At 54.7% G+C, this 22918-nt stretch overlaps 1 protein-coding gene across 1 annotated transcript in view; it reads left to right on the forward strand.

Moving 5' to 3' along the window:
• The window catches only part of nwd1 (NACHT and WD repeat domain containing 1), a 192145-nt gene that overhangs the window by 5035 nt on the left and 164192 nt on the right, over nt 1–22918 (forward strand). Inside the window, exon 3 of the mRNA XM_072485462.1 lies at nt 4388–5666. Coding sequence (XP_072341563.1) covers nt 4388–5666 — 1279 coding nt within the window. The remainder of the gene's footprint in view (nt 1–4387; nt 5667–22918) is intronic.

Here is a 22918-nt window from a genome sequence, read left to right on the forward strand (position 1 = left end):
CCATTAGTTTCCTTATTAGTGTCCCCCTAATGTATCACACCTCAGTGCCTGTATATAAACAGGTAACTGAGCACAGCTACATAGAGTTGATTAAATAAAATCTCAGCTATAGTCTCGTTCAGGCATTCCCAAACGTTTTCAGCCACGGAACCCATTTGACCTCCCAAGAGTAAAAACGAACCCCTGAGAAATATTCTTATTACATTGAAAAACTAAATCACACAAAATCATTATTATTGCGCAATAGGTACAAATATACAAAAACAAACTTAAAAGATGTTTCCAGGTCTTATACATAGACATTTATTATAATTAAAAAGATTGTTATTCAAAGAATACTTCCACGTCTTATCTTTTTGTCATTTGTAGTGGGAGCACCAACACTCACCCACACCCACACTCACCCACACCCACCTTCACCCACACCGATCCTCACTCACACCCACCCTCACCCACACCGACCCTCACCCACACCGACCCACACCCACACCGACCCTCACCCACACCGACCCACACCCACACCGACACCCACCCTCACCCACACCGACCCTCACCCACACCCACCCTCACCCACACCCACCCTCACCCACACCGACCCTCACCCACACCCACACCGACACCCACCCTCACCCACACCCACCCTCACCCACACCCACCCTCACCCACACCCACCCACACCGACACACACCCTCACTTACACCCACCCACACCCACACCCACACCCAACCTCCCCCACACCCACCCTCACCCACACCGACCCTCACCCACACCCACCCTCCCTCACGCAAACCCTCACCACACATACCCTCACACACATCCACCCTCACTTACACAAACCCTCAGCCTCACCCTCACCCACTCTCACACACACACATCCTCACCCACACCCATACTCACCATCACGCATACCCACCCTCACCGACCCTACCATCACCTAAACCCTCACCCTTACCCACACCCTTACCCTCACCCTCACCCTCAGCCATACCCTCACCCACATCCTTTCCATCATCCTCACCTCAAATACAACCTCACCAACACTCTCCCCTCACTCATACCCTCACCCTCAACCACACCCAGACCCACACTCTCATCCTCACCCGACCCTCACCCTCAACCACACCCTCTCCCTCACCTCATCCCCACTCCCACCCTCACCCACACCCTCAACCTCAACCACACCCAGGACCTCACCCTCATCCTCACCCCACCTTCACCCGTACCCTCACCCCACCCTGAACCTCACCCCACCCTCATCCTCACTCCACCCTCACCCTTACCCGACCTTCAACCTCAAACACACACCCACCCTCATCCTCACCCCACCCTCACCCACACCCTCACCCCTACCCTGAACCTTACCCCAGCCTCAACCTCACTCCCAACCTCAACCTCACTCCCACCCTCAACCTCACCCAACCCTCAACCTCAAACACACACCCACCCTCATCCTCACCCCACCCTCACCCATACCCTCACCCCTACCCTGAACCTTACCCCAGCCTCAACCTCACTCCCAACCTCAACCTCACTCCCACCCTCAAACTCACACAACCCTCAACCTCAAACACACGCCCCCCTCATCCTCACCTCATCCCGAGTCTCAACCTCACCCACACCCATAACCTCACCTCACCCCCTCAACCTCACCCTCACCTCACCCCCTCAACCTCACCCTCACCCACACCCTTAACCTCACCCACACCTTCACCCTCACACATACACACCTCATCCCCAACCTTACCCCCACCCTCACCCTCAACCTCACCCCAACATTACCCCCAAACTCACCCTCCCACATACACACCCTCAACCACATCCTCACCCCCATCCTCACCCTCCCACATACACACTCTCATCCTCATCCTCACCCCCACCCTCAACCCCAACCTCCCACATACACACCCTCATCCCCAACTTTACCCCGAACCTCACCCTCCCACATACACACCCTCATCCTCATCCTCACCCCCACCCTCAACCTCCCACATACACACCCTCATCCCCAACCTTACCCCCAACCTCACCCTCACACATACACACCTTAGCCACTCCCACAACCCCACTCTCAACCACAAACATACCCACACCTTTAACCTCACCCCGTCCTCACCCACATCCTAACCCTCAATCTCACCCACAATTACACCCATACCCTCAACCTCAACTTCAACCACAGCCCCACCCTTTTCCTCTTTCTCACCCTTAACCACACCTTCACCCTCATCCTCAACCATACCCTCAGCCCCACCCTCATGGCCACTCTCACCCAGGCCCTCAACCTCACCCACTCTTTCTCACCCACACTCTCACCTCCACTCTCAACCTCAACCACACCCACACCCTCATCTTCACCCCCCCCCCCTCACTCACACGATTACCATCACACACGTGGGCGTCATTCTCCGACCCCCCGCCGGGTCGGAGAATCACCGGGGGCTGCCGTGAATCCCGCCCCCGCTGGTTGCCGAAGTCTCCGGTACCGGACATTCGGCGGGGGCGGGAATCGGGCCGCGCCGGTTGGCGGGCCCCCCCCGGCTGGATTCTCCGGACCGGATGGGCCGAAGTACCGCCGATAAATTGCCTGTCCCGCCGGCGTGGATTAAACCACCTTTGAACGGCGGGACAAGGCGGCGTGGGTGGGCTCCGGGGTCCTGGGGGGCGCGCGGGGCGATCTGGCCCTGGGGGGTGCCCCCACGGTGGCCTGGCCCGCCATCTGGGCCCACCGATTCGCGGGCGGGCCTGTGCCATGGGGGCACTCTTTCCCTTCCGCCTCCACCACGGTCTCCACCATGGCGGAGGCGGAAAAGACTCCCTCCATTGCTCTTGCGCGGGAAACTGGCAGCGGCCGCTGACGCTCCCGCGCATGCGCCGCCCCGCTATGTCATTTCCGCGCCAGCTGGCGGGGCAACAAAGGCCGTTTCCGCCAGCTGGCGGGGCGGAAATCCCTCCGGCGTCGGCCTAGCCCCTCAATGTTGGGGCTCGGCCCCCAAAAATGCGGAGCATTCCGCACCTTTGGGGCGGCGCGATGCCCGCCTGATTGGCGCCGTTTTGGGCGCCAGTCGGCGGACATCGCGCCGTTTGGGGAGAATTTCGCCACAAACTCACACAGTCTCTGACACACCCCTTCACTCTCACTCATCATCACCATCACCGTCACCCTTGCCCTCACCCATATCCTCAACCACTCCCTCTCTACACACTGGTGGGTTTAGTGATTTTTGGACATTCTGAAAAAGTCATAGCAAAGGCCTACGTGGCTATGATGTTAGAATCTAAAGTGAGGAAGGATGGCACGAATGTGCAGTGGTTAGCACTGCTGCCTCAAGCCCGGTTCGAACCCGGCCCCGAGTCGCTGTCCGTGTGGAGTTTGTACATTCTTCCCGTGTCTGTGTGGGTCTCACCCCCACAACCCAGAGATGTGCAGGCTAGTTGGAGAGGCCACTCTAAACTGCCATTTATTGGGGAAAAAAAGAATTGGGCACTTTAAATTTAAACAGAAATAACTGCCTGCCTGCCATGTGCCACACTCCTGCACATGTTTTCTGGGAAACAAAAACACATTATGTTGGGAATGCTTCAGGAATCTCCCTCCCACAAACCCTCCATTTAAAAAAAAAATTTAGAGTACCCAATTCATTTTTTCTAATTAAGATGCAATTTAGCGTGGCCAATCTTAGTAGAGGTTTAATAGAGGTTTAATAGAGGTTTATAAGATAATGAGGAGGATAGATAGAGTGGGCGTTCAGAGACTATTTCCTCGGGTGGGTGTAGCTGTTCCAAGGGGGCATAACTATAAGGTTCAGGGTGGGAGATATAGGAGGGATGTCCGAGGTAGGTTCTTTACTCCGAGAGTGGTGGGTAGGGTGTGGAATGGACTGCCTGCTGTGATAGTGGAGTCGGACGCTTTAGGAACTTTCAAGCGGTTATGTGCCTACATGGAGAACAGCAGAATGGCAGGGAGTGGGATAGCTTGATCCTGGTTTTGGACAATGCTCGGCACAACATCGAGGGCCGAAGGGCCTGTTCTGTGCTGTACTGTTCTATGTTCTATGTTCAATCCTACCCTGCACATCTTTGGGTTGTGGGGGCGAAACCCACACAAACACAGGGGGAAAAAAAATTCTATGAATGTGCAAACGCCACACTGACAGTGACCAAAAGCTGGGACCGAACCTGGGACCTCGGTGCCGTGAGGCAGCGTTGCTAACCACTGCTGCCCGCCAAACCTCCATTTTAACCATGCTCCCACCCGGTTTGTGCAGGGTGCTCTGGATGCAATTGAGACTTGATTTTCTCTCCTACCCACTGTTTGGACTCTAAATCGTTTCTGCTGTCCGGCATCACTCTGTCCTTGTAATGGTCACTTTGTCCTCTTGTGTTACAGTCACCGAATTTGAAATTGAGCAGGGCCTTTGCGATACAAGAGAAGGGAGCGTGTACTCTTCAATCTTCATCCGAGATGTCCCCGACATCCAGGATCATCATGACCAGCACCAATTTCACAAATACTTTGATGTTACAAATGATGGGAGCATCGACACAGAGGCTCAGGAACTTCTCACTAGCTTAAAGAGCCAAATTGTCACCAAATATTCAAAGAACCTCAACATACACCAAGTGCAATGGTCGAATGGAGTGTTGGATGAACAAAGTGAAGCTCACAGGCAATACCTCCATAACCTGTGCCAGAACTTTGTTGAGGACATAAAGCGGCAGGTTCTCATCAGGGTCTCGGAGCGCCAGGAAACCCAGGATGAGATGGATTGGTTGTTTGAAGAGCTGTCTCACCACATGGCTCTCTGTCATAAGAAAAGCAGCATCTTCTGTGGGCGCGCCCAGCTCCTCGCCAGCATTTGCCAAAGTATCGAACGGCAGGACAAGTGCACCCATGGGCCGTTGGTTATCCATGGTCCCTCAGGGACTGGGAAGTCTGCAGTCATGTCAAAACTTGCTGAGGGGGTCAGGAAAAGTCTTGGTAAAGGCACGGTGGTGGTTACCAGGCTGCTCGGTACATCGCCACAGAGCTCAGAAATCTACTCTGTGTTAAAAAGTGCCTGCTTCCAGGTGTGCCTGGCATTCAAACTCAAACCTCCTTTGGCCCACATTGTGAACTCTTACAATGAGCTGGTTAGGTTTTTCCACAACCTCCTCAGCACAGTGTCCAAGAAGAATAAGGAGGCTCTTGTTGTGATCTTCGACTCCCTGGATCAATTGTCTTCCAATGATGGAGCTCATAGGCTCCACTGGCTGCCAAAGGAATGCCCCCCAAAGGTCCACCTTATCATCTCAACCTTACCAGAGGAATGGAACATCTTAAATGTCCTACAAGAAGCCATTCCAAGCCAAGAGAACTACTTCAAGGTGGAGCCCCTATCCTGTGAACATGGCCAGCAGGTTATTGACATGTTACTGACGACAGTGAGGAGGAAGCTTACAGCAGAGCAGCAGGAGCTTATTCTGGAGAGTTTCAGGCAGTGTGGACAACCTCTCATGCTCAAGCTGTCTTTCGATGAAGCCAAGAGATGGAGCTCGTATGTGCCAACTTCTGAGCTGTACGTCGCTAAGGGCACACAGGAGGCTATACGCTTCTTATATGCACGCCTAGAGAAGAAGCATGGCAAAGTCTTCGTATCACACGCTCTGGGGTACATCGCCTGCTCAAGGTTTGACCTACTACATTCCATTGCAAGACAAGTGTCAGTAGAACCAGTTTGTTTCACCACAATGGAACTTAAACTCAACTTCCCACAATTAAATGGGAGTCTCCACGCTCTCCCCGTGTCTGCGTGGGTTTCCTCCGTGTGCTCCTATTTCCTCCCACAGTCCAAAGACGTGCAGGTTAGGTGGATTGGCCATGATAAATTGCCCTTAGTGACCAAAAAGGTTAGGAGGGGTTATTGGGTTAGGGGGATCGGGTGGAAGTGAGGGCTTAAGTGGGTCGCTGCAGGAGGCTGAATGGCCTCCATCTGCACTGTATGTTCGATATCTATATATCTGTATCTAACCTCTGAGGAAACTCCCAGTCATTCACATTTGTGTGATAGAGGACAGATTAAAGATGCATTCTTTCGACAAAGTGGGAGGTGGCACAGTGGTTCGCACTGCTGCCTCACAGCGCCAGAGTCCCGGGTTCAATCTCAGCCTTGGGTCACTGTCTGTGTGGAGTCTACACTTTCTCTCCATGTCTGCGTGGGTTTCCTCCGGGTGCTCCGGTTTCCTCCCACAGTCCAAAGATTTGCAGGTTACGTAGATTGGCCGTGCTAAATTGCCCCTTAGTGTCTAAAGATGTTTAGATTAGGTGGGGCTACGGGGATAGGGCGGGGAGTAGGTAGGATGCTCTTTCAGAGGGTAGTGCAGACTCAATGGGCTGAATGGCCTCCTCCTGCACTGTGGGGAGTCTGTAGTTCAGAGGTCAGCTTCTTCAAAAAGGTCTAGGTCATACCTGATCTGGGGAGTGGGATGGGGAAGTCCACAGTGAGGTTTATTCTCTGTGATGAAAGAGAGCTTCAGTTTGGCGGTAATGTCCAGTTTCGTTCGGATAGAGTTTGTGAATTTTCCATGTCACTGAGATGCAAGTATCTCCTGTCCAAACCAAGTGCTCGGTGCAAAGATTCAGCCTATCCCACAGCGTATTCCCACCAAAATGAATGGAAAATCCTGCAGTGTCCTTCCTCTCACCCCATTCCTGAATGGCTGAGTTGCCTGTCTCAGTGGTAACGTTCTCACCCTCTGAGACAAAGGTTGTGGGACTAGCCAGAACCCAAACACATGGAGTGGGCTGACCACTGCACTAGTGGCAGTGATGCCTTTCGGCTGTGACATTACACCCAGACCGTGTCTACCCACTCAGCTGGGCATAAACTGTCCCAACAGCAAGGGGACTTTGGTTGGAAAAGTCCCCTTGAGCATCCAGGTGTGCAGAGACCGACCCAGGTCTCTGTCCTGCTGGCCATTCAGCCCCGATTGGTGGGAATATTTTCCGCATTTCTGTAGCGCACAAAGACTCTGAGAGAAGAATAGAGTGAAGTCGATGAGGCTTTATTAAGCGTGACTGTTCCCCCGCAGTTCAGTAGTAGACTGCCTGCGGGGGAGGACTCCTGGTACTTATACTCCGCCATCAGGGCGGAGCTAGAGGTCAACGTCCAACCAGGACCCGGGATCTGTCAGCCAATGACATCACGGCTTCACAGTCCCACATGACCCCTAATGCATACTACCACATTCACCCCTTGTTAAAAATGAACCCGGCGGGGTGATGCTTCGCATGGTGGTAAGGGTTTACAAGGCTGGTCCTGGGAGGAAAACTTTCGCATGTTATTACAGTATGTACAAGGTTTTTTTTTGTTTCGAACTATTTACAGTAATCGTCAGGAAAAACAAAATGTTCTCGTTAAAAGTCCACATATTGTACTGTTAGATCGACGCCACGAGTCGGTCGGGCGGTCTGGTCATCCGTGTCGATCACCTCGGCCCCGGTGGTGGTGGTGCTTGTTCCGGTGTTGTCGTCTCCGGGAGCCTTACGGTTTCAGCTTGGGCTTTATTCCTGGTCGGGCCTGGGAGGAGGACCGATCCTCCTGGGAAGGGGGCGGTCGCGGGGTGCGGCGGTGGCAGGAAGGGGAGGGGTTGGGTGATTGGTGTCGGGGGGTGTGTGTGTTGCCGGAGGGCGCCAGATCTCGCAGGGAGACCGTGTCCTGTCGGCCGTCGGGGTACTCCACATAAGCGTACTGCGGGTTCGCGTGAAGGAGGTGAACCCTTTCGACCAACGGGTCCGACTTGTGCGCCCGCACATGTTTTCGGAACAAGATGGGTCCTGGGGCCGCCAGCCAGTCGGCAGCGAGGTTCCAGAGGAGGACTTCCTGGGGAAGACCAGGAGGCGCTCATGAGGCGTTTGGTTAGTGCTAGTACACAGTAGTGACCGGATGGAGTGGAGGGCGTCCGGGAGGACCTCCTGCCACCGTGAAACTGGGAGGTCCCTGGACCGTAGGGCCAGTAGGACGGTCTTCCAGACCGTGCCGTTCTCCCTCTCTACTTGCGCGTTCCCCCGGGGGTTGTAGCTGGTCGTCCTGCTCGAGGCTATACCGTTGCTGAGCAGGAACTGGCGCAGCTCGTCACTCATGAAGGAGGACCCCCTGTCGCTGTGGACGTATGCGGGGCAACCGAACAGTGTGAATATGGTGTTCAGGGCTTTAGTGACTGTGGCCGCAGTCATGTCAGAGCAGGGGATGGCGAATGGGAAGTGGGAGTACTCGTCCACCACATTAAGGAAGTATATGTTGCGGTCGGTGGAAGGGAGGGGTCCTTTGAAATCCAGACTAAGGCGTTCAAAGGGGCGGGAAGCCTTAATCAGGTGCGCAGCATCCGGCGTGAAAAAATGCGGTTTGCACTCTGCGCAGATGTGGCAGTTCCTTGTGACTGTACGGACCTCCTCTAAAGAGTATGGGAGGTTGCGGGACTTAATAAAGTGGTAGAACCGAGTGACCCCCGGGTGGCAGAGGTCCTCGTGGAGGGTTTGGAGGCGGTTAATTTGTGCGTTGGCACATGTGCCGCGGGATAGGGCATCGGACGGCTCGTTCAGCTTTCCGGGACGATACAAGATCTCGTAGTTGAAGGTGGAGAGCTCGATCCTCCACCTTAAGATCTTGTCGTTTTTGATTTTGCCCCACTGTGCATTATCGAACATGAAGGCTACCGACCGTTGGTCCGTGAGGAGAGTGAATCTCCTGCCGGCCAGGTAATGCCTCCAATGTCGCACAGCTTCCACTATGGCTTTGGCTTCCTTTTCCACTGAGGAGTGGCGGATTTCTGAAGCGTGGAGGGTTCGGGAGAAAAAGGCCACGGGTCTGTCCGCTTTGTTAAGGGTGGCCGCTAGAGCTACGTCGGAGGCGTCGCTCTCGACCTGGAAGGGGAGGGACTCGTCGATGGCGCGCATCGTGGCCTTTGCGATATCCGCTTTGATGCGGCTGAAGGCCTGGCAAGCCTCTGTCGACAGAGGGAAGGTCGTGGTCTGTATTAGGGGGCGGGCCTTGTCTGCGTACTGGGGGACCCACTGGGCGTAGTATGAAAAGAACCCCAGGCAGCGTTTTAGGGCTTTTGAGTAGTGCGGGAGGGGAAATTCCATGAGGGCGCGCATACGTTCGGGGTCGGGGCCTATTATCCCATTGCGCACTACGTAGCCCAGGATGGCTAGCCGGTTTGTGCTAAAGACGCACTTGTCCTCGTTGTACGTGAGGTTCAAGGCTTTAGCGGTCTGGAGGAATTTTTGGAGGTTGGCGTCGTGGTCCTGCTGATCGTGGCCGCAGATGGTTACATTGTCGAGATACGGGAACGTGGCCCGTAACCCCTGTTGATCAACCATTCGGTCCATCTCTCGTTGGAAGACCGAGACCCCGTTTGTGACGCCAAATGGGACCCTTAGGAAATGGTATAATCGCCCGTCTGCCTCGAAGGCTGTGTACTTGCGGTCACTTGGGCGGATGGGGAGCTGATGGTAGGCGGACTTGAGGTCCACGGTGGAGAAGACCTTATATTGGGCAATCCGATTGACCATGTCGGATATGCGGGGGAGAGGGTACGCGTCTAGTTGTGTGTACCTGTTGATGGTCTGGCTATAGTCTATGACCATCCTTTGCTTCTCCCCTGTCTTTACTACTACCACCTGTGCTCTCCAGGGACGATTGCTGGCCTGGATTATGCCTTCCTTTAGTCGCCGCTGGACTTCGGACCGAACGAATGTCCGGTCCTGGGCGCTGTACCGTCTGCTCCTAGTGGCGACGGGTTTGCAATCCGGGGTGAGGTTTGCAAACAAGGATGGGGGTTGCACCTTGAGGGTTGCGAGGCCGCAGATAGTGAGTAGGGGTATTGGGCCGCCGAATTTGAAGGTTAGGCTCTGTAGATTGCACTGGAAGTCTAATCCCAGTAATGTGGGGGCGCAGAGTTGGGGAAGGACGTAGAGCCTGTAGTTTTTGAACTCCCTCCCTTGCACCGTTAGGGTAACTATGCAGAAGCCTTTGATCTGTACGGAGTGGGATCCTGCAGCTAGGGAAATCTTTTGTGCGCTGGGATGGATGGTCAAAGAACAGCGTCTTACCGTGTCAGGGTGGATAAAGCTCTCCGTGCTCCCGGAGTCGACTAGGCATGGTGTCTCGTGCCCGTTTATCAGCACCGTTGTCGTCGTCGTCTGGAGCGTCCGGGGCCGAGATTGGTCCAGCGTCATTGAAGCCAGACGTGGTTGAGCGTCTTCTTCGAACCCCGTGGAGCCGTCGACACTGGGGTCCGTTGTTGCCGTCCAAGATGGCGTCGGGGGTGAACAAGATGGCTGCCCCCATGCATCGCACATGGCTGGGGGTCACAAGATGGCGGCGGGGGTGGACAAAATGGCCGCCCCCATGCGTCGCACAGGTCTGGGGTGGTCCAAGATGGCGGCGCCCTTCCTCCCCTCGTGGTGGCCGGGACCCAAAATGGCGGCGCCTGCGGGTCGCACATGGGGCGCTGGGGGGTTTGGGGAGCGTTAGGAACAAGCAGGACTCCCTCTTCTCTGGGGACAGCGGTGGCCGGGACCCAAAGTGGTAGCGCCGGCGGGTCATACATGGGGCGCGGGGGGGGGGGGTGGGGGTTGGGGAGCGTAAACGGCGTGAAGGGCTCCCTGTTCTCCGGGGAGAGCGGTGGTCGGGACCCAGAGTGGTTGCGCCTGCGGGTCGTACATGGGGCGCTGGGGGGGTTGGGGAGCGTAAACGGCGTGCAGGGCTCCCTGTTCTCCCGGGACAGCGGCGACCTCGCAGGACCGGCACACAGCCGCGAAATGGCCCTTTTTCCCGCAGCTCTTACAGATCGCTGCGCGGGCCGGGCAGCGCTGCCGGGGGTGTTTCGCCTAGCCGCAGAAATAGCAGCGGGCTCCCCCGGTGCGACTTGGTGTTTGGACCGCGCAAGCCTGTGGGGTGTCCGGGGGGGGGGGGGGGTGGGTTTGTCGCGACGGGTGCGTACGGAGCCCAATGGGCTGCCGCGCGGTCAGGGCCGTAGGCGCGGGTATTTCGCGCGGCCACGTCTAGGGAGGCTGCTAGGGCCCGTGCCTCTGAGAGTCCTAACAACTCTTTTTCTAGAAGTCTTTGGCGGATTTGGGAGGAGTTCATACCTGCCACAAAAGCATCGCGCATTAACATGTCCGTGTGTTCATTTGCATTCACCGGCGGGCAGCTGCAGGCTCGTCCTAAAATTAGTAGCGCGGCGTAGAATTCATCTATCGATTCTCCGGGACTTTGCCATCTCGTTGCGAGTTGATAGCGAGCGTAGATCTGGTTTACTGGGCGGACATAGAGACTTTTTAGTGCTGCGAACGCCGTCTGGAAATCCTCTGCGTCTTCGATGAGAGAGAAAATCTCCGTGCTTAACCTGTAGTTTTTGGTCTTCTGTGACCCGGCCGGTGGCCGTTCTGAGGTAGGCCTCGAAACAAGTCTGCCAGTGCTTGACAGCTGCTGCCGCGTTCACTACGTGGGGGCTGATCCTCAGGCATTCCGGGATGATCCTGAGCTCCATAGTCCTTTAGTCATGCTTAATAAATTGTAGCGCACAAAGACTCCGAGAGACGAATAGAGTGAAGTCGATGAGGCTTTATTAAGCGTGACTGTTCCCCCGCAGTTCAGTAGTAGACTGCCTGCGGGGGAGGACTCCTGGTACTTATACTCCGCCTTCAGGGCGGAGCTAGAGGTCAACGTCCAACCAGGACCCGGGATCTGTCAGCCAATGACATCACGGCTTCACAGTCCCACATGACCCCTAATGCATACTACCACAATTTCACCCATTTTTCAGGGTTTTGGTCGATGCTTAAAACGGCGACCTAACTCCCAGCCGAGGCCGGGGAAAGCTTCCCCTTCCAAGATGAGCTGTGACGGGGACGGAGTCAGGCAATGTTACAGAGTTAGAGATCGATGGTTTAATGATGACACAGTGATGTGGTCTGAATCAATTATGATCCTGAGGCTATGAAAAATCTGATTCAGCCTCAGGTTGTTGCCAGGGAGAGATTTAGAGCCAATGTGTAGGGAATGGAGTTTGCCGTATGGACCAAATCTGCGGCCTTCTGAAATTTCTGTTTATCCAGTACCTTGTGTCGGATAGGCCATTAGTCAAGTTAAAGAGATTCGTGTGGAATCCTGGATACCCTAGGGCCTTCCAGAATGGCATACCGGACCCGGATTCAAACATTTTGCCCCTCTTTACAGCAGATTACGTTTTTTGCCAAGAGGGGGTGTGTGAATACCCAAACTCAGCTGGGTTATTGAGTTCAAGCACACTCCATTTTCACTGGAGTAAGGGCCTTGAATGGCAGATTATGTCTGTGAAGCTTCAAGCTGTCAGGTTATATGAGTTGTCTGCCTTTGAAAAATAATTGCCCGCTGTGTCTGTCAGAGTTGAAAAACTTAAAACTGCCAAATTGTTCAAATGGCCTCCCCTTTATAACTTGAAAGAAAAAACTGCCTGCCGCTGTTTGAGAGTTGAGAATAGTCTGTTCTAGCAGGTTCATTAGCTGTCTGTTGACATAATCCAAAAGCTATCATTATAACATTATTAATGGGCAGCACGGTAGCCTTGTGGATAGCACAATTGCTTCACAGCTCCAGGGTCCCAGGTTCGATTCCAGCTTGGGTCACTGTCTGTGCGGAGTCTGCACATCCTCCCCGTGTGTGCGTGGGTTTCCTCCGGGTGCTCCGGTTTCCTCCCACAGTCCAAAGATGTGCTGGTTAGGTGGATTGGCCATGATAAATTGCCCTTAGTGTCCAAAATTGCCCTTAGTGTTGGGTGGGGTTACTGGGTTATGGGGATAGGGTGGCGGTGTTGACCTTGGGTAGGGTGCTCTTTCCAAGAGCTGGTGCAGACTCGATGGGCCGAATGGCCTCCTTCTGCACTGTAAATTCTATGATAATCTATGAATGCTTGACTGATTTCCACAACATATCATTATCACATTGTGGGAATGTGGGGTTACTATAAGTTCACAGTTTGATCGACAGCTCAAGGAACACTACAGCGGGTCCAGCGGAGATTCACACGGATGATCCCAGGAATGGTAGGCCTAACATACGATAAACGTCTGAGGATCCTGGGATTATATTCATTGGAGTTTAGGAGGTTGAGGGGAGATCTAATAGAAACTTACAAGATAATGAATGGCTTAGATAGGGTGGATGTAGGGAAGTTGTTTCCATTAGCAGGGGAGACTAGGACCCGGGGCACAGCCTTAGAATAAAAGGGAGTCACTTTAGAACAGAGATGAGGAGAAATTTCTTCAGCCAGAGAGTGGTGGGTCTGTGGAATTCATTGCCACAGAGGGCAGTGGAGGCCGGGACGTTGAGTGTCTTTAAGACAGAAGTTGATAAATTCTTGATTTCTCGAGGAATTAAGGGCTATAGAGAGAGAGCGGGTAAATGGAGTTGAAATCAGCCATGATTGAATGGTGGAGTGGACTCGATGGGCCGAATGACCTTACTTCCGCTCCTATGTCTTATGAATATAAGTCTGCTGGATGAGGCATTAAGTACTTAAGTGAATTAAAATGTTCTGAACAGGATTTCTTGAATGATTTTATACATAGGGAACTCTATAATAGGTATTAGAACTTTATTTTATGTCATCTCAGCATGGGCTCCTGAGGTCTTTCCATGGTGGATACTGCATGGAGTGTTTAAGGGCAAAGATGGGAGGTCATAAACTGGTGCGAGTTGGCACTAAGTTGACATAGTGACTATAAGGGGCCATGGGGATAGGTGAGGGGGAAAAGGTTGGCACTGAGGGTATGAGAGACCACTGGGGTTGATGGGGAGCATGGGTTGGCATGTATGAGCATAGGTGGCAGGATTCTCTCAGCCAGGACGGAGAATCGCCAGGACGGGTGCGAATCGCACGACGTCGCCAGCCCGCTGATTCTCCGGAGAGCGGAGCCACCGCAGCGCCGGTCGGGGGCCTCTCTGCGCGGCCCCCACACAGATTTTCCTCTCAGGATGGGCTGAGCGGCCACGCAAAAAAACCTGAGTCCCGCCGGGTAAGGCCAGGTGTGAACGGCTCCGGCGGGACTCAGGTTTTTTTGCGTGCATGCATCCGGGGGCGGCCTGGTTGGGGGGGGGGGGTCCGGTCCCTGTAGCCCTACGCCATGTTGCGTCGGGCCCGGTGTGGAGAAGGAAGCCACCGCGCATGCGCAGACCCGCAGCACCCATCTGACGCTGGGGATCGGCAGCATGAGCAGCGTGGGTCACTCCAGTGCCGTGCTGGCCCCCTGTAGGAGTCAGAAATGCTGCTCCTGAGGCCATGTTGGCGCCATCGAGAAACACGACGGTGCTAGCCTCAGGATCAGAGAATCCCATCCAGGTAGTGGGTGGGAGGATGAGCGGAGTGAGAGGCGAGGCTTGAATGCTGAAAGCTTAAAAAAACAACTGAGATAAAGACCAACAGAACTGAACCAAGGCAGGCCTTTTAAACGCCCTCTCTCAGCATCAGCAGCCCTTGTGGTTGTCTCCGAACTGCATCCGGGATTGGTGATACAGCCAATGGTAAAGCCCCTAGGTTTAACCAATGTACTTCAGCCTCTCAGGTACCGTAATACCTGATAATACCACATTCACCCCCTGTTAAAAAAAGAGTCCGGCGGGGGTGGTTGTCAGCAACTACAAAATGTAACAACATGGTATAAATCAGTTATGGAGGTACCGTGATATCTCCTTACAGTGTTTAGTGATTATTTACAAGTATGGCAGACATGTACACTCAGTGTTTAATATTTACAGATCAGTTACAATGTTGCAATCAGTCAGTCGGGTACCCTGGTCGTCCTCTGTGATCGTCTGAGCCTCGGTGGTGCCTCTGGTGGGGGCTTGGGCGTCTGCGACTCCGGGAGCGTGGCTTCCGCCTCCATGGCAGCTTCGTCACCCCTAGACGGCGCTGGTGGGAAAAACGGCTGACCCGGGAAGGAGGCGCCTGTAGGGGGCGGCGGGAGGACTGATCCTCCTGTAAGGTGCTGCGGTGAAGGGGGGGTGGGACTGGTGGCTGGGATGTACGTGGGGTTCCGGCGGGCGCCAGGTCCCGTAGGGAGACCGCATCTTGACGGCCGTCAGGGAAAGCCACGTAGGCGTATTGGGGGTTAGCGTGTAGCAGATGGACACTCTCGACCAACGGGTCCGACTTGTGCGCCCGCACGTGTTTTCGGAGCAGGATGGGCCCGGGTGTTGCCAGTCAAGTCGGGGACTTCCTGGGAAAGACAAGGAGATGTTCGTGAGGTGTCTGATTGGTGGTCGTTCAAAGCAGTGACGGGATGGAGTGGAGGGCCTCTGTGAGGACATCTTGCCTGCGGGAGACTGGGAGGTTCCTGGACCGTAGGGCCAGTAGGACGGTCTTCCAGACCGTTCTGTTCTCCCTCTCTACCTGTCCGTTACCCCAGGGGTTGTAACTGGTCGTCCTGCTCGAGGCAATGCCCTTGCTGAGCAGGAATTGACGCAGCTCGTCACTCATAAAGGAGAACCCCCTATCACTGTGTATGTAAGTGGGGAAACTGAACAGTGCAAAGATACTATGGAGGGCCTTGATGACGGTGGTTGAGGTCATGTCGGGGCAGGGGATGGCGAATGGGAACCGGGAGTACTCGTCAATCACGTTCAGGAAATACGTGTTGCGGTCGGTGGAGGGGAGGGGGCCTTTGAAGTCCATGCTGAGGCGTTCAAAGGGACGGGAAACCTTAATCAAGTGCGCTCTCTCTGGCCGGTAGAAATGCGGTTTGCACTCCGCGCAGATTTGGCAGTCCCTGGTGACCGTCCTGACCTCCTCGATGGAGTAGGGCAGGTTGCGGGTCTTAACGAAATGGAAAAAGCGAGTGACCCCCGGGTGGCTGAGGTCCTCGTGGAGGGCTCGGAGGCGGTCCACTTGTGCGGTGGCACATGTGCCGCGGGACAGGGCATCAGGAGGCTCGTTTAGCTTCCCGGGACGATACAAGATCTCATAGTTGTAGGTGGAGAGTTCGATTCTCCACCTCAAGATCTTGTCGTTTTTTATCTTGCCCCGCTGTGCATTATCGAACATGAACGCCACCGACTGTTGGTCAGTGAGGAGAATGAATCTCCTGCCGGCCACGTAATGCCTCCAATGTCTCACAGCTTCAACTATGGCTTGTGCCTCTTTTTCGCCTGAGGAGTGGCGGATTTCGGAAGCATGGAGGGTACGGGAGAAGAAGGCCACGGGCCTGCCCGCTTGGTTGAGGGTGGCCGCCAGAGCTACGTCGGACGCATCGCTCTCGACCTGGAAGGGGAGGGACTCGTCGATGGCGCGCATCGTGGCCTTTGCAATGTCTGCTTTGATGCGGCTGAAGGCCTGGCGGGCCTCTGTCGACAGGGGGAAGGTTGTGGACTGGATTAGGGGACGGGCTTTGTCTGCGTAGTTCGGGACCCACTGGGAGTAGTAACTGAAAAACCCTAGGCAGCGCTTCAGGGCCTTGGGGCAGTGAGGGAGGGGGAACTCCATAAGGGGGCGCATGCGCTCAGGGTCGGGGCCTATAGCTCCATTTCGCACGATGTAGCCGAGAATGGTTCGACGGTCGGTGCTAAATACGCATTTATCCTTATTGTACGTTAAGTTAAAGATTTTCGCGGTCTGGAGAAATTTGCGGAGGTTGGTGTCGTGGTCCTACTGGTCGTGGCCGCAGATGGTGACATTATCCAGATACGGGAACGTTGCGCATAAGCCGTACCGGTCAACCATTCGGTCCATCTCTCACTGGAAGACCGAGACCCCATTAGTGACACCAAAGGGAACTCTTAAAAATTGATAGAGCTGCCCATCTGCTTCGAAGGCAGTGTACTTGCGGTCACTATTGCGGAGGGGTAGCTAATGGTAGGCGAGCTTGAGATCCACCATGGAGAAAACCTTGTATTGCGCGATCCTGTTTACCAGCTCGGCTATACGGGGGAGAGGGTACGCGTCCAGCTGCGTAAACCTGTTGATGGTCTGACTATAGTCAATGACCATCCTATGTTTCTCCCCGGTCTTTACCACCACTACCTGAGCTCTCCAGGGACTGTTGCTCGCTTCGATGACCCCTTCCCTCAGCAGCCTTTGGACCTCTGACCTGATGAAGGTCCGGTCCTGGGCACTGTACCGTCTGCTCCTGGTGGCGACGGGTTTGCAGTCCGGGGTGAGGTTCGCAAACAGGGAAGGCGGGTTGACCTTAAGGGTCGCGAGGCCGCAGACAGTAAGTGGGGGGGGGGGGGTATAGGGCCGCCAAATTTAAAGGTCAGGCTTTGCATTGACATTACATTGGAAGTCCAACCCCAGGAGTGTAGCCGAGCAGAGGTGCGGCAGGACATAAAGGCAGAAATTGTTGAATCTCCTGCCTTGGACAGTGAGGTTCGCTAGGCAGAACCACTTTATCTCCACCGAGTGTGACCCGGAGGCCAGGGAGATCCTTTGGTTTACAGGGTGGGTAACAAGTGAACAGCGCCTTACCGTGTCGGGGTGAACAAAGCTTTCCGTGCTCCCAGAGTCAATCAGGCAAGACGTCTCGTGGCCGTTGAGTTTCCAAGGTCTACTTTAGTCCAGTGTCACCGAGGCCAGATGAAGCAGTTGCGAGTTCTGATTGGGCAGCATGTAGTCGGCCGTGCTGGGGGCCTGGGGCCCCATCCAAGATGGCGTCTCCCATGGGTCGCACATGGTGGCCGGGGATGGACAAGATGGCGGCGGGGATGGACAAAATAGCGGCGCCCACCCATCCAGCGTGGTGTCCGGGGGGCAAGATGGCCACGCCAGTGGGTCGCATGTGGCCCTAGGTTAGGGGGGTGGCGGTGAGCACTGGCCGGTCGGGGCCTGAAGGGGAGGTTGCCGCAGCGGTCCGGGGTCGCTGGAGACCGCGGCCATGGCGCGGGCCTGGCAGACCCCCACAAAATGTCCCTTCTTGCCGCACTCTTTGCAGGTTGCAGTGCGGGCCGGGCAGCGCTGGTGGGGGTGATTCGCCTGCCCGCAGAAGAAACAGCGGGGCCCGGTGGCGTTAGCGGGCTGTCTCGCAGCGCAGGCCTGCGGGGTCAGGGGGAAGGTCTGTGGGGCTGCCGCTGCGGGGTGCCACGCAGCCCAGGGGGCCACCGCGCTATCGGGCGCATAGGACTGCGCGTTTTGGGAGGCTACGTCCATGGACACCGCCAGGGCCCGTGCCTCTCTAAGTCCCAGGGTGTCCTTTTCTAGGCGTGTTTGGCGGATCTCTGATGAGCTCATACCTGCTACGAAGGCAACCCTGATTAAAAGATCCGTGTGCTCACTCCCCGAAACTTGCGGGCAGCCACAGTTTCGGCCCAGCGCCAGTAGCGCCCGGTAGAACTCCTCCAACGATTCCCCGGGGCTTTGCCGTCTAGTTGCAAGCAGGTGGCGTGCGTAGACCTGATTTACAGGGTGGATATTTTAACAGTCCTTTTAACAGTTTAATCGCGGCATCATAGTCCTCCACCTCCTCGATAAGGGTGTAGATCCTTTGAGTGCAGGAGATGCATTTTCTGTTCTCCTGAGGGTGTGCCTGAGGCAATACCTGATAATACCACAATGGGGGAGAGCCAGTGTCAAGCGGGTGTTTGACTTGGAGTTTTTGGATCACGGGGCTGCTGGGGGGGGGATGCTGCTTTGCTGACAGAAAAGGAGCCAACATGGGGGAACAGAGGGAGAGTCGGGGGGGGGGGGGGGGGGTGCTCCAATGGGAAGGCTTGAGGAAGCGGGGGACGCGGGCTCGTGGCTGGCCAAAAAAGGGAGATGGCTAGTCGGCAGGGCGGGGGGGGTTAACAGGCTGATCACATGGAATGTGCGGGGCCTGAATGGGCCGGTCAAGAGGGCTCGCATGTTCTCGCACCTAAAGGGGTTAAAGGCAGACGTAGCCATGCTACAGGAGACACACCTAAAACTCGCAGATCAAACAAGATTGAGAAAGGGGTGGGTGGGCCAGGTGTTCCATTCGGGGCTGGATTCAAAGACCAGAGGAGTGGCAATCCTGGCCAGCAAACGGGTGGCTTTTGAGGCAGGGAATATTGTGGCTGACAAAGGGGGCAGATACATAATGATTAGCAGGAAGCTGCAGGGGACTCAGGTGGTGCTAGGGAACGTTTACGCCCCAAACTGGGACAACGTGGAATTCATGAGACGCATGCTGGGTAAAATTCCGGACTTAGACTCACACAATCTGATTATGGGGGGTGTCATAGACTCTGTATTGGACCGGTCAAACCCCAGGTCGGGGAAGCGACCAGCGGCGGCTAAATCTGAGGAGATTCATGGAACAAGTGGGGGCGGGTAGATCCATGGAGATTCGCCAGACCGAGGGCGAAGGAGTTCTTTCTTTTCCCATGTCCACAAAGTTTACTCCCGTATAGATTTCTTTGTGATGAGCAGGGCATTAATCCCTAGGGCGGAGGGTTCAGAATACTCGGCCATTGCAGTCTCCAATCATGCTCCACACTGGGCGGATTTGCGTCTTGGGGAGGAGAGAGGTCAGCGCTTACTCTGGAGGCTGGATGTGGGGCTGCTAGCAGATGACGATGTTTGTGGGCGGATAAGGAGGAACATTAAAAATTACCTAGAAACTAATGATACGGGGGAGGTAGCGGCACCCACGGTGTGGGAGGCTGTTATAACCTGCCTACTTACCATTGGCTGGGGACTAATGACTATCCCACAATCCTGTGGGAGTATGAGCTTCCCCAATGAGGGGGGCGGAGAAACCACTAGTAAACTCCTAGTATAAATAAAGCTGGCCAGTTCAGGAACCAGCAGGAAGGAGTATGTGGCAAGGGAAGTTACTGCTACTGTTATGTATATATGTTATAGTAAATAAATGTTATTACTTTGTATCCTTAAAACTCGTGCTGGATTCTTCGTGGCCCTTACAAAACTGGCGACGAAGGTTAAAGTGAATAGCTGTCTACACTGCTGAAGCCACCTCCCTGGATTTTTGTTGGATACAGGTTGGAAGTTGTTTTCTATTACACCATGCCTCTGTACGGACGTTTGGGTGTTTTTGATGCTGCGCTGGAAAGCTGGAACCAGGATGCGTTACTATTTCCGGGCAAACAATATCACCAAAAACGAGCACCAGGTGGTCATATTGCTCACCGCCTGCGGCCCGCATACGTTTGGGGTGATTAGGAGCCTTACGTACCCAGCTGCGCCGGACACCAAAACGTTTGATGAACTTGTGAATATAGTGGGGCAACATTTTAACCCAACCCCGTCCACGATAGTCCAGCGTTACCGGTTTAATACCGCTGAGAGGACCCCTGGAGAATCCCTTGCCGATTTTCTATCCAGGCTACGCAGGATTGCGGAGTACTGTGACTATGGTGAGACCTTGTCAGAAATGTTACGCAACCGTTTGGTTTGCGGTATTAACAATGCGGCCACCCAGAGAAAGTTGTTAGCGGAGCCAACATTGACTTTTCAACAGGCCATTCAAATAGTATTGTCCCGAGAGAGGGCAGAACGAGGAGTGCAGGAGATACAGGGAATGGAAGTGCATGCCTTGGGGCGCAACCCCTTTCGTCTGAAAACGTCCCCCCGCACTCCTGCAGTACCTTGGGCGCGGCAACGTCCGGACAGACGCCAGTGGCCATCGGACATTCCTCCCCAAAGGGAGCCTTCTCCAGAGCCAATGGATGAGGAGCCATGTCCGTGTCAGACTTGTAGGCGCCGACCCCGTCGCGGACGACGGTCCTGGGGGCGCCAGAGGCGCCGTCGTTCCGACCGAAACTGGGACCAGCCCAGGGGCCATAACTGGGACCAGAACAGAGGCCGCACCTTCCATGTGGATGAACCTGCGGCGACTACTCCTGAGGACGTGGAGACGGAAGACGACTGCCTGCAGCTGCATTGTGTGGCAGCTCCCCGTGTGGCCCCCATTAAGGTGACAGTATGGGTCAATGGCCACCCGCTTGAGATGGAGTTGGATACTGGCGCAGCGGTCTCCGTGATCGCCCAGAGGACATTCGGCTGCATCAAGCAGGGTATACAGACCCTTACATTAACTGACTCACAGGCCAGGTTGGCCACCTACACTGGACATTGCAGGAACTACAATGACCCCTGTTGTCTATGGACGCCAGGAGGGGCGTTTCCCACTTATCGTGGTGCGTGGCCATGGGCCCAGCCTGTTGGGTCGGGACTGGTTCCGCCATTTGCGGTTGCAATGGCAGCACATCCTCCAAACAGTTTCTGAAGGGTTGACTGAGGTGCTAGGACGATACCCAGATGTATTCCAGCATGGTTTGGGGAAAATAAAAGGGGCCATAGCCCATATCCAAGTTGAACCAGGAGCCACGCCGCACTATTTCCGGGCGCGCCCAGTGCCTTACGCCTTGCTCGAGAAGGTAGAAGGGGAGCTCACTCGTTTGGAGAGTTTGGGTATTATCAGGCCCGTCCGTTTTGCTGACTGGGCAGCACCAATTGTACCTGTAATGAAGCCAGATGCCACAGTTCGCTTGTGTGGCGACTATAAACTTACAGTGAATACGGTTTCCCGACTCGACCGATATCCAATGCCTCGCATAGAGGATCTCTACGCGAAACTTGCAGGTGGACTCTCATTCACAAAATTAGATATGAGTCACGCCTACCTGCAGTTGTAGCTGGACCCTGCCTCCCAACCATGTGTAATGATTAATACACACCGAGGCCTGTATGAATATACACGGTTGCCCTTTGGAGTATCCTCTGCCTGCGCAATTTTTCAACGTGTTATGGAGGGCATTTTGAGAGGTTTACCACGTGTTGCTGTCTACCTGGATGACGTTTTGATTACAGGGTCGTCGGAGCAGGAACATTTGGAAAATCTGGAGGCTGTCCTTAGATGCCTTTCGGAGGCTGGAGTCCGTTTACGTCGCACAAAGTGCGTATTTCAGGCAAAGGAAGTAGTCTACCTAGGTTATCAGGTGGACCGCGAAGGTCTGCACCCCGTCGCAGAGAAGGTGTGTGTAATTCAACATGCCCCCGCCCCGACTGACACTTCGCATCTTCGTTCTTTTCTCGGTCTCGTAAACTATTACGGGAAGTTCCTCCCCAATCTGGCAACTACGCTGGCCCCCTTACACCTGCTGCTAAAGAAAAATCACACCTGGGTTTGGGGTCAGCCGCAAGAAACCGCTTTCCGGCGTAAAGCAACAATTGTCGTTGTCTGGGTTACTAACCCACTATGATCCTGGAAAGCCTTTGCTCGTCACATGTGATGCATCCCCGTATGGTATTGGGGCCGTCCTGTCCCACAAGATGGAGAACGGGCCGAGCGACCGATAGCTTTCGCCTCCCGCACATTGACTGCAGCGGAGAAAAAGTACGCGCAGATCGAGAAGGAGGGCCTGGCAGTGGTTTTTGCGGTGAAACGCTTCCACCAGTACGTGTACGGCCGCCATTTCACCATCGTGACTGATCATAAGCCCCTGCTGGGACTTTTCAGAGAGGATAAGCCAATACCGCTCATTGCTTCTGCACGGATCCAGCGCTGGGCTTTGTTGCTTGCTGCATACGAGTATTCTCTGGAGCACAAACCAGGTACGCAGATAGCAAATGCCGACGCACTGAGCCGATTGCCTTTATCGACCGGCCTCATGTCGACCCCCACGACCGGTGAGGTGGTTGCAACCCTAAATTTTATGGACACCTTGCCTGTCACGGCATCACAGATCCGTGAGTGGACCCAGACGGAGCCAGTCCTGTCAAAGGTTCGGCACATAGTCCTGTATGGTGGGCAGCATAGACAGCTCTCAGGCGAGTTGCGGGCATTTTCCTCCAAGCTGTCAGAATTCAGCGTGGAAGACGGCATCCTCTTGTGGGGGACGCGTGTGATTGTCCCGGAAAAAGGCCAGGAGCTGATACTAACAGACTTGCACAATGGGCATCCAGGCGTGACCAAAATGAAAATGTT

The sequence above is a fragment of the Scyliorhinus torazame genome, chromosome 19, assembly GCF_047496885.1.
Source record: "Scyliorhinus torazame isolate Kashiwa2021f chromosome 19, sScyTor2.1, whole genome shotgun sequence".
NCBI lineage: Eukaryota > Metazoa > Chordata > Chondrichthyes > Carcharhiniformes > Scyliorhinidae > Scyliorhinus > Scyliorhinus torazame.